Source organism: Penaeus japonicus, unplaced genomic scaffold, assembly GCF_977035675.1.
Source record: "Penaeus japonicus unplaced genomic scaffold, GWHDUDI00000001_assembly GWHDUDI00000001, whole genome shotgun sequence".
NCBI lineage: Eukaryota > Metazoa > Arthropoda > Malacostraca > Decapoda > Penaeidae > Penaeus > Penaeus japonicus.
Genome location: NW_028234403.1, coordinates 47,323,082 through 47,335,581, shown reverse-complemented (window position 1 = coordinate 47,335,581; position 12,500 = coordinate 47,323,082). Strand labels below are relative to the sequence as shown.

Genomic DNA, 12,500 nt, shown 5'->3' with positions numbered 1-12,500 from the left:
GATGATTATAATAAAAACAATGATAGTAATATAATAAATATGACAATATTGGTGATGATGATCATGATGATCATAACAATGGTAATAGTAGCGACAATGTTAATAGTAATGACAATGGCAATGATAATGACAATTACGACATAAATAGTGAAATATGATGCGATATAATATGATTTGACATACTATATAATATGATACAATATAATGTAATGTGATATATCATGATGATATATCATGACATGATATGACATTATACAATATAAAAAAATGTATAATACGATGATATACAAGCTTATATGATATGCTGGAAAAGATGATGACTAATGGTAAACGACAATCATAATGACAGTGCTAAAATAGAATGATGACGACGATAATGAGGACAAAATGCTTATGTAAAAAAAAGTCGGTGAGAATAGATTTAAATTCTTTCCCACATGGTTCCGAGGGCGGCCGCGAGAGGGCAGCACGTGTACCACAACAAACCTACCTGTATTTCACCCGCAAACATTTCCCGTTATATGAGGTAATCAACTTATGACATCATTAAGTAATTGTTGTAAGTTAGCTTTAGAATGTGAGTTAGCTGTAGAGTTAGTTAAAGGTTGATACGGTGATTAATTTCGTTATTGAAGGCAAGGGCGCCTGGGATTGCTTTTGTTTGGGATAAAATGGGGAAATATTTTATTTACAGAATAAGACGAGCATTTACCCACAAGGTTTTTGCGGTATTATTACGATTGCGGATATCTATAAGGTATAAGAGAAGCAGTTCACGGGGTCGATGATAATTTTATACAAAAGTACGACGCCAATACTAACGAATAAGTTATCGATATCGCCTCATAAGACGTGGTAGGTAATTTTCCGTAGTCAATCATCTCGGAAATCATCTTTATGGGTTCCGATCGCTTGCATAAATAGCTGTCATTAAGAAGAAAATCTGAGCATATTATCAAGACTATATACGCCTCGTTTCTTTTCTACTATTTCTGTCTCAAATGTGTAAGAAATATGATGGCATCCCAGATGGCTAGGGTGGGTATGTGGGCTACTAGAGAGATTGGGGGCTAGATATTCAGAAATAAATGGTTAATGTTTACACTAGTGCCCATATGGCAATTTGAATATATGACAACATATCATAAATTGAACAGATTATGAACCTTATCAATCATGATACTTCCATTATAAAGTAGTCATTAACTCTTTAACAATGGGGCTGTTTTGGCTCTAAATGGTCGAAATGCCGGGAGATTTTTAAAACGTAAGCCTAACACCTCGAGATTTTCGTCCGCATGGGCCACAACAAAGCGTTATACGCCCGATCAACCAGCGTGCCGGCCAGGAGGATAGCCATGATAAAATATCTCGGTATTGTTGGATAAAGACGCAACCACACGTAGCGAAAAAACAAACCTTTGGGCATGACGTAGCTTTAATTATGACGTAACCCTTAAAAGCTCTTTTCTTCTGGAAACGAAAAATAACCGAGATATATTATTTTGAAAATAATTAAAAACGATTAACGGGAGAGATGATTCCACCGTCTTAACAAACATCTGACTGAAAAATATCGGCTCTGCGCATGCGCCAACCTCCCCCGCGGAAATACAAAAAAGTATCGATAGACGGCAATACTGTCACGTGATAATAATAGCACCAATAGGGAAACAATAGGTCTAACCGACAAAATGATCGACCAATCACGGACAATTGACCATAGAGTCTGGGTCTTTGCTTGAATTTCAAAATCAGTTTCGAGATGGCTACATTGTGTGCAAGACGTAGGTACACTCCATGGGAATTCATCATGTTTTTTTATAAAGATAACGCTGCATCACTGAAATAATTACGTGACCACGGTGCTCTGCCAATGGAAATGGAGTGCAAAAACTGTGAATTACAACCCGGCCCCTCACACGCCTCCAATTAAGGTAAGAAGTGGTAACATTCGAAGATAAAAGTCAGATGCTACGAAGTGCCCTTGGCTAGGGCAGACAAAAAATCGGTCAGTTCCGTGGTCGGTGGTGGACGTTCGTTTTGAAAAGTTACCGGCCACGCAGTGGCCTTAAAAGTGGGGGGGGTCCAGGGGGGGGGCGAAGCCCCCCCCTTGGCTAGGTCAAACCCAAAAACTAGGTTAGGTTAGGTTAGGTTTATGGGTTGGGTTTTGATTACGCAAAAAGCCCTTTAAATTTCGCGCCAGAATTCGTTAGTTCCGTATCGACGGTGGCGCGCGTGTGGGGAGGGAGGGAGGGGGGGGGTGTAACTCAACAACGAAAGGTTTCCGATGGAAATGAGTAGCGAAACTGTACAAAACAGAACGAAAACTACCAGATAAAATATCGTGTCGTGCCTAGAGGTTTGGTTGCGTCTTTATCCAAATTTACCAATATCTCATCCCTGGCAAATGATGCTGCCACCACTTGACATGATATCTTGTCACCCGTCAGTAATGGGTTAATGATCATCATAATTAGTTTGAAAGAAGTTAGTAGCATTTCCCTCATGCCCACCCTCTTGGCTTAGCATTGCAGAAAAACTTGCTTGTATGGGAACCCTAACTTTAACTTGACTAACCTAATTTTACCCAAGCAAATGAATCATAGTGTAGCATACAGACCAGTTTTTATTTTTTTGGCAATATGAGTGTCTGTCGCCATAGCAATGGATATTTGTGTAATTGTGGGACTGATTATAAAAATTATAAAAAATACATAAGTTAGGGTAGTTTAGGTTATGGTTTCTTATACAATCATAGCATTACACAGTTAAGAATGAATGGAAGCAAAAAATGTATACATAAAGAAAAAAATCTTCCTCTCAACTGATACCATAGTTTCTTTACATAGTAAGCTCTATCATCACTCTTGAAAAGCTATTTGTGATGGAAATGGTTTAGAAGGAAAGGCACTAAATATTGTCTGATCTATTAAGTAGTGTAATTCATTTTGTAAAATTCCACATGGACACTAAAGTAGATATTTGCCAAAGAAACTAAGACAATATTATGTAAATAACTACTCATATGATTTCTAGGGACCCCAACCCTTAGAAAGCTCCTTATGGGGGCGGGGGGTATTTTTAGGTGGCATGTTGTCAAGCATCTCTAGTGTTCTGGTAAGGTAAGCAAAATCAACTTAAGATTATAGCAGGATAGAACTACGACTGGTTCATTGTTTGACACAAAATGGTTGGTGAAATATACAAGCTCTATCTTACCAGAGTATACACTGTGGAGATTTGAAAAAATAGTCACCTCAAAGTCCAAGTCCAAGGGAAGCAAACTTATGGTTCCTTATTTAATTATAAGTACCAGGGAGGACTACAAGCATAATTAATCTTACCAGATTATACCTAGTAGAGGTTTGCTTGCCTTTAGATGGAGCAGCAATATTTTTATGCTAAGCCACTGAAATTAATACAGATATTTTCACTGAAGTTGGTGTCTGTGGACTGAAAGTATTATAGCTGGACTGTACATTGAATGTTCCAATGTGAGCAGACCTAATAGTTTAGACATGGTTTGATTTTAATTTTTCAAGAAATGCATGATTAATTATCATACATTTATTTCATTCCTCCCTATCAGAACCAAAATTGTAGCTGATAGAATTTAACAAAAATCATATGTAACTTTTGTAGATTACTTTTGTCTAGGCTAATCTGATTTTTATATCTTAACTGGTTATAGGATAGTGTAAACTCCTGGCTAAGTTTAGCATCATATGATCCATTTAGTCATCAGCAAGTTTGTATCCTCCTTTTTGTGCTAGTATCCCCTCCTACTACATATTTGTTTAATTTAGTCTTGTATACAATTGTACAAGATATTCAAAGACACTATGTATACTCTTCAGTTTCTTTTATTAGTGTTTTGAAATTTGTATATGTATCTTCTTTGAAGTTTGTCAGTTACACATTTTTGAACTGACCATACCTTTACAATTTCCAAATCATTTAATGATATGATTCTTTTAGTGTATGATCATGGCGGAGGATTATGAGGATACCGATTTCTCCCTGATGTGGACTGATCATCAACAAGTTCTCCAGAGAGTGATTACAGCACTGCGCTACAAGGTACTGTCATGCTGCAGCTCACACAGGGGCAGAAGGGAAAGGAAAGTAAACGATGATAGGTGAATGTGCTAGATGTGGATGAAAGGTGAATCCAAGGGGATTGTAAGTTTATTCTCTTTCTTTCTTTGGTCAATTTTTGTCTTGGGAGTAATGATTTCTAACTTTTACTCTTTCATTCTCATATGATAGATAATTCAAAGCTCAATTTCGATAGAATTTCATTCATTCAGTTCAAGAGAAAGTAAGAAAAAAAGTAATGATAATTAATTGGTGAAAATGATCTTTTTCAGTCTTATCTCAGATCATAATTCTTTATCATTGAAAAAGGCAATGGGGTTTAATTTATTCAGAAAGAAATTCCCTAATGCTTGTAGGTATAATCTTTTCCAATTTTACCAAACTTGTGCATTTTCATAGGAATCAAGAATCATGTTGTAGGGTATATTTCTCCCTTTTATGAGGAAAAAAAAAACCAACAACACACACACACACACACACACACACACACACACACACACACACACACACACACACACACACACACACACACACACACACACACACACACACACACACACACACACACACACACACACACACACACACACACACACACACACACACACACACACACACACACACACACACACACACACACACACACAAACACACACACACACACACACACACACACACACACACACACACACACACACTAATGACCACTCCCTTCTTCATTGGCCCTGAGGAAGTATTGAAAATAAGAATAAATCTAACAAGATATTTGTTATGAAAATACATCTATCAAAAATGGATTTAGATTGGTGAAATTTGATTTGCATTCAAGATATATCCTTTAGAGGGTTTGCAATGGTTACTTCACATAATGTAGTACAAACCAAAATGTTAGTAAATATAAAAAAGGAATATGTATCTAAAATTCTAAGGGAAGAAATATGGATATGTGACTAGATATCATGCTATTTCAAAAGAAAGGGTAGTCCTATTTGAAATGGTCTTTTGGCAACACATAGAAGGGGACAGTAATCCACATCAAGCCCATTTTATGTTAGAGCCATCTGTCTGGGTAACTGATGGGACAAAATTATGGTCAGAAGTAGATATGGTGGATCTTTGAATCAGAGGAAATCAGTACATCTTGTAAACCTGTCAACATGTGGTAGTTTCCAAGATGGCTGCCAGGTCACATGACCATCCAAGGGACATAACTCTCTTTGCACAGGTTCACCCATTGCATTTTAAAATGAAATTCCAAAATTTACTAGTGGAGTGCATTTTACATGGAATGTGCCATTATATTGAAAAAATCCTTTACCCAAGATTCATTTAGAAATAAAAAAGTTGGGTTTAATTTATGTAAAACTTTACCAGCTGAATACATACATTAAATGATTAACAGTATATCAGTTGACTACAATGCAAGATTTTAAAAGGAAATTGAAAGTCATGATTTTCTGTGATAATGCACTTTTTTTTTTTTCTTGTTTTTTTTTGAGGGTGGGGGGTTGCACTTCATAAACTTAGGGGAGATATTCTAAGGCCAAAAGTTACCATATATCTAAAAAACATCTTGACTTAAAGATCATAAGAAAATCCATTTACCATTTTCTAAAAAAGATACATAAAAAGAACAGATAAATTCACACACCCAAAAATACATTCAACATTGCAAATAAAGGAGCAGATTTGCACGTAATCATATAGAATCATTAATTAAGGACAATTTATTAACCATTTTCCACCATTGAAACAGAATTTTTAGGTAAGTTTCTATGGGTGAAACCCCCTCAAAAAAAATAGATTATGGGTTTTTAATTTTAAGGTTGATAGAGATTCCTCGAGGCTGAAAGTTTTCAAAAATGCATATAACTCATTATGACCAAAGTTGTGATTTTATGTCTAACAAACAACATTAAAGCACTTCTGATATCACTTATATATATATTTTTTTCTGTTATTATCTTTTTCTTCTCAGAGAGAGAAATGCTGAGAGAATGTTAAGGAAAAACACCATGCATTTAATATGTTTTTACTGAAATGCTTGATCATATTACAGGAACAGTTTGCAGATGTGACCTTAGTCTGCAACAAGAAGCACTATCCAGCTCATAAATTTGTACTGGCTATGTGCAGCTCATACTTTGAGGAGCTGTTCGAGCACACCCCTGGCAAACATCCCATTATTGTTCTTGCGGGGATCCCTGCGGAAACACTAGAGAGATTGCTTGACTTCATGTATCTCGGCCAGACAGAAGTGCATGGCAAGGAATTTGACCGACTCCTGGAAGTTGCACAGGAACTGAGGATCAGGGGTCTCATGAATACAAGTGACCACCCAGAAAACCAAGTACAAATGGTAATTATGATATGGCATAATCATAAATTTTATATTGATAGGTATCAAGTAGTGGAAGGTAATTTATATAGCTGAAGAAACAGAAATATTATATTCCTCAGTTGTTGTGTTTCGTGTTCTAAAATCCTCACTTTAGGTAAGATTTCACAGAACAAAATTAAATACTTGTAGTAGTAAAACTATTAACCCCTTCAACACGAGGACGTATATACTGCGTCCTCGCAGCGCTCGCGTCAAACCCGAGGACACGCATACTGCGTCCTGGCTGAGTTCTGGTGGAATTGAGTTTTTTCTTCCGGATACTGTACGAGATCTTTCAGAATAGAGGTCGGATATGATACATTATATTACTTGACTTTCATTATTATTAATTTATTACTTAAGAGTGGGATTCGCTTATACCAGGGGAGGCATTGATGGGCCCTGCTAGCAATCATTTTATTATTTATTAATGGAACATTATGTAAAAATATTAAACTTATTATGATTAGTTTACCATACTATTTCAATCGTTTTCTTTGGTCATCTGAGTGAGGCCTCCCACCAAGGTCACTCTTTCCCTCTTCCTCCCAACCCATGTAAATAAGTTGTCACATGCATATGGGGGAAGAGGTTAACTATGCATATTTTGATATATAACACATGGTGATTATGTTGAGGTTTTGGCTATAAACTTGTAGAGGTTTTGGCTTAAAACTTGTCATATTCAGTAGCGACGTTTAAAATTTGGCGCGCGCCTGCAGCTCGGATACGGCGCAAGGAGCGTTTTCCACTGCCCATAGTGAAGGGGTTAAGGAACTAATGAACTAATCAGAATTTGTCTATATAGAAATTTAAGTGAATACATGTGTATTTAAGCAACTCATGTGTATGCAGCTGTTTTTATTGCTATTTTTAGAGAAATTGTAGATATATATATTGCATATATATCAGGAAAGAGAAAGATTTACACAAAATTGATTTATTAGAAAGTGAGAATAGCTTTGAAATACCAAAGTTTTTTTTTTATTTATTTATTTATTTTTTTTTTTTTTTTTTTTTTTTTTGTTTTTGTTTTTTTTTGTGTGTGTGTGTGTGTGGGGGGGGGGGGGTGAGTGAGTGGGTAGATGGGTGCATTTATGTATTCTTAAGCTGCGTCCACACTTGTTGCATTTACACGTATCATATCATCGTTGCTTTGTAATGTGGACGGGAGTGTGTTGCACCGTTGCGTATCAAAATATGATACAAAGACATGCAACGCATCTTCCCTCATGTGGACGGGGAGCTTTGCATCGTCCTGTGACTCCTGTTGCAAACTCAATCTTGTAGAGGATAGCCACGAGTACATATAGAGCGATATATATATTCATGAATAAAATATATGCGGCCCCAGCCAACTGCACACTTGCACTCATGGCTACTAGTGTCAGGGAAGAAACTGGATGATACTGTTGCATCACAGAACGATGATACGACACGCGGATACGCAACAGGTACAATATACACTGCAACGTATCGTATCATCGTTGCGTATCACCGGGCTATACGCACTATGATACGATACGTGTAAATGCAACAAGTGTGAACCAAGCTTTATACGTATGTAGCAAATGAATATGTGTATACACAGGTGTGAGTGAGTGAGTGTGTGTGTGTGTGTGTGTGTGTGTGTGTGTGTGTGTGTGTGTGTGTGTGTGTGTGTGTGTGTGTGTGTGTGTGTGTGTGTGTGTGTGTGTGTGTGTGTGTGTGTGTGTGTGTACAGTTTATATATTTATTTCCAGGGAAATAGTTTTTATTTGGATATTCTTGAGTGAAACTTTTCTTTTCTTTTTCATTGCTTTAAAGCATAAAGAAGTAAAGAAGTTATAGCATATAAGATAATATATTAGTTGAGATGGACATTTAGTTGTAGGCGCAAGTAAATGTAAGTAATGGTGTAATGTGTATTTTGGCATGGTCTAATATATTTAACCCACTCACGCCGGATGACGTGCTGACACGTTTCGTGGTTTTCGCGTCAGACGCCGCCGACGAGATATTTGGCCAAGGCCGGCGCTCGGGGTGAGCGAGCGGGCAGCCCAGGCTCGCGGCCCGTGTGCCCGAGAATCTCGAAGCGTTCGGATGATGCGTTCGAAAACCTCGGTATAGCAACCGTGCAAAGCCGGAATGGCCCCAGCGTGAATGGGTTAATAGCCAGATAAAAGTTGCTTTGAGCTTGAGATAGATCATATTTGCAATTCTAAATATATTGTATTTTATTACTAATGCATCTTTGGACTTGATCATCTTTAGAGTTTTAAAGGTGGGTCTTCTTTTCCTTCTAGCCACTCTTTTTCCTCTTCTTTTGAATTCTTTCTGTCTTTCTGTCATTATTTTAGCACATTACCATAGACTGAATTACATTAACCCTTAAAACATTAATGATGGGGCAGTTTTGGTTCCACCTGGACATTTCGTTGGGGTATTTCAAAATTGCAAGCCTAACACTGCAGGCTATTTGTCAGTCAGCCTGCTGTCTGGTGAGGCATATAAAATCCATGATTTGAAGTTCACACTGGTAGGAAGACCAGCCAACCCATGACGTGAATGTCACATTATCTTCTGTATAGAGTTTAACAATGGTGTTAAAAACATTTATGATATAATAGATAACAAATGGGTAGGGTGATTTATTGTTTAAAAATATTTAACCCCTTAATGGATATATCACGTCATGGCCCAGCTGGTCTTCCCACCTATAATGTGATATCACGTCATGGCTTATTGTATGGCAAGCATTCAGGGTGATCGGGCACGTAGTGGCTGGCTGATGCCTCAGTGGTTGAATAGCCTGCTGCATTAGGCCTATGTATATTGAAATGCCCCAGCATTATATTCTGGCAGGGCCAAAACTACCCCATCGTTAATGGGTTGAAACATCTAGAATAACTCTAGCTCTGATTTATTTGTTTGTTTGTATGTAGCAATGCATGACCCTTTCAGAATTGAGAACAGCAAGGAAAATTTTATTAGCTAATTATCACACAATAGTATTGAGGATTGATATGTATTGATGAAATGTAAAAGTTCTGCTTATATAGTCTCAAGAACTTATAGTTAATTTTGTCACCTTCACAGTTTCCTATACAGAGTACCTCCTTTCTATCTGTTTCTGTCTTCCTGTTTGTTGGTCTCTATGTTTTCAAGTATCTGTATGTATTCAGACAATGTTGTCTGTGCAGAGAGCATACACTGAAGCAGGTATCTCACTAGACCAACTTTGCCCTGTCCCTTAACCCTCTCTGGATGGGTGGTACACTACGGTACCGCGCATTCTAGGCCCGTTCGCTGGATGACGCCATACGGCGTCGTTTATTTGACTGATTTAGGCCTATGCGGCATTGTAACATGCAAGGCTGGAATGCCCCCGTCGTGAGTGGGTTAAGGACTGCTGTTTTCATCCTAGATCTTTAGAAGAATTCTTGAGATTAAGAGATTTTTAAGAAATGATTATGAGCAACAATTTCAATGGCACAGCTGCATTACTGACTTTGGTTCTTTAAGCTACTTTCAGGATGGTGTTTAGAAATTCCTTTAGATTCAAACATCAGTGTTTCTGTTTGTGTCTTTGTTTATTCTGAGTTATTATCATCATAACGGTACATAATTATTAGAAAAATTAGTAGGTCAGTGTGCTTATACTTGTCTCTCATTTTGTTTCCTGTTCTTAGCATATTACTAAAACTCTTAACATATTTGTCTACACATTAGAATCCTCATGATAATTTCAGTGTGAGATGATCATTGTTGAGATTCCATCCTGAATAACCACATCTTTGTGACCTGATTGTTTAGAAATGTATAGAAAATGTATAAAACACATGCAGAAAATAAATCATAAGCCCATGTTATTTCCTTTTCTACATGATCAGAAAAAAATTAAAGTATACTACAATACCAACATTCCTATTGACAATGACAAGGAAACAGGATATCTCACAATAAGCATAAACCCTCAAATCATCATATTACACAACAGCTTTCCAAGCATAAGGTTTAGAGTGAGTATATTTCTGATGAGGTGTCCTGTATAGCCACACTATTAGAAAATAATTGTAGAAAGGGCAAATGCTCTCCAGCAATTTTTCCCAGTCAATAGACCACCTACCTCAAAAACATAATTGTCGTCATGGGTTGTTTATTAAAAAGTAATTCTGTAATTCCTACCACAAATAGTGTAATGTGGCTCAAGTAGCAAAGATCAATGTTTTGTTTAATATGATGAATGAAAACTAAAAATTCTCAACTTGACAAAAAAAGATTAATAATAATAACACATTTGGCATCTCTGAACAGTGTGTTAGTTGAATAAGTGCTATATTCAAGAACTTATTTGCTCACCTAATGATTGTTTGATAACAGTGAATAATGTAGTAGTGTTTATAGACTCATCATTCAAACACTTTTGCATGCCTAATTTCTCAACATACTTCATCATGTCTGAATATGCATTATAGGCATAATATATCTTTAAATATGTTTCTATATAATTGACCTATGTATTATCCCCAGGAGAACCAGACAGTGTTTCAAAGCATCAAACAAGAACCAGTGGATGGAGTTGGAATGATAGAACCTGTGAGTGCTGAATTTCCTTTGAATGGAGAACTGGTTGAGGTCAGTTTAATTTCTTCTTTTTTTCTATGTCTTCATGCATAAATTCTTAGGGTAGTAATGCTGACATATATACAAGTTGGGTTTACTCATTTCTACGATCTGTATGAGATTGCAGTTATGTCCTTTTTAAGTCATATTCTTTCATGTTTTGTTATGATGGTTAACCCATTCACGCCGGATGACGTGCTGACATGTTTCATGGTTTTTGGGTCAGACGCCAGCAACGAGATATTTGGTCAAGGCCGGCGCTTGGGGTGAGTGAGCGGACAGCCCAGGCTCGCAGCTAGTGCGCCTGAGAATCCTGAGGCACTAGGCTTATGCGTTCAAAAACCCCTGCATTCTGACCATTCAGAGCCGGAATTGCCCCGGTGTGAATGGGTTAACGAGACTTTTCTTATTTCAAAGAAAACTGAATGATGGTTAGGCAAAAGATGTGATAATTGCTTATTCCATTAATTGAGTTTAAAACTATAGAGTAACAAATACACATTGGTAGATTTTTTAAGGAGACTGATTTGGAGCATTCAAGCATTAACCCTAAAAACTGCTCAGCATGTTCTTAACCCCAGGTGCAAAGGATCCTGAATTTTCAACCTTTAGCAGGTGCAAATATTGTCTTTATTATTTGAAGAGCTTGATTTTTACACTACAGAAAATGAATGTCTTGTCAAAGAGTATGTGAAAAGTTGAACCTCAGACTTGAAGCTACTTCTTATATGTGGAAGAAGATGGGAAAACTTACAGGAACATGTAGATATATTGCCTGAGTGCAATACATATTCATCATAATTTATATGATAGTATGTCATGTATTTGTCAAATATATATGTATATGTAAAATACGCATTGAAAAGCAGAATATTGTCACAAATAGCTCAGTAACACCAGGAGGTGACTGTATGAAGGGAAAGAAGACAGGATGGGATGGTGGTGTGGTGGTCTCTGATGGCTTGGAGGGTATATAGAGGATATAGTAGGTGTAAAAGGTGGGTGGAGAAGTAGTGGGGAATAGTTTTCTCATACCTTGAGGCTGGAAGTGATGTTAGACAGTACAAGATTGCCCACACTACATCTCATTCTTATTGAAATAAAGGTAGAAAAACAGCTTGCCAGTTTTTAAAAGGTAACGCTCTATTAACCCATTGCGGATGGGCGTCATGGCTTACATGATTTAGGAACTTTGTCCTGACAATAGGCATCATGATGTACATGATGTTTGGGGACTTTGGATCACTGTGCTATTTTTTTGTTCTAGGAGTAAGAAGTGAGCAATGATGACAATTGCAGTCATAATTACTATAATTACCATAATAATAAGCTAACCTAAAATCCAGAACCTAGAAGGCAACATTCTTCTAGGACCAGTAGGAGAGAGAGACCTTGAATGGCACCAGTCTACGGT

General features: G+C 37.1%; 1 protein-coding gene across 2 annotated transcripts in view; it reads left to right on the top strand.

Annotated features, from left to right (window-relative positions):
* The first annotated feature begins 448 nt into the window (after positions 1–448).
* Positions 449–12,500, top strand: part of LOC122248764 (uncharacterized) — a 13,910-nt gene continuing 1,858 nt past the window's right edge. The window contains exons 1-4 of one of the 2 annotated variants that reach the window (XM_043009027.2): positions 449–526; positions 3,982–4,083; positions 6,161–6,460; positions 10,994–11,098. In XM_043009027.2, coding sequence (XP_042864961.1) covers positions 3,985–4,083; positions 6,161–6,460; positions 10,994–11,098 — 504 coding nt within the window. In that variant the 5' untranslated portion in view covers positions 449–526; positions 3,982–3,984. The other variant, XM_086541843.1, reaches the window with a different exon arrangement.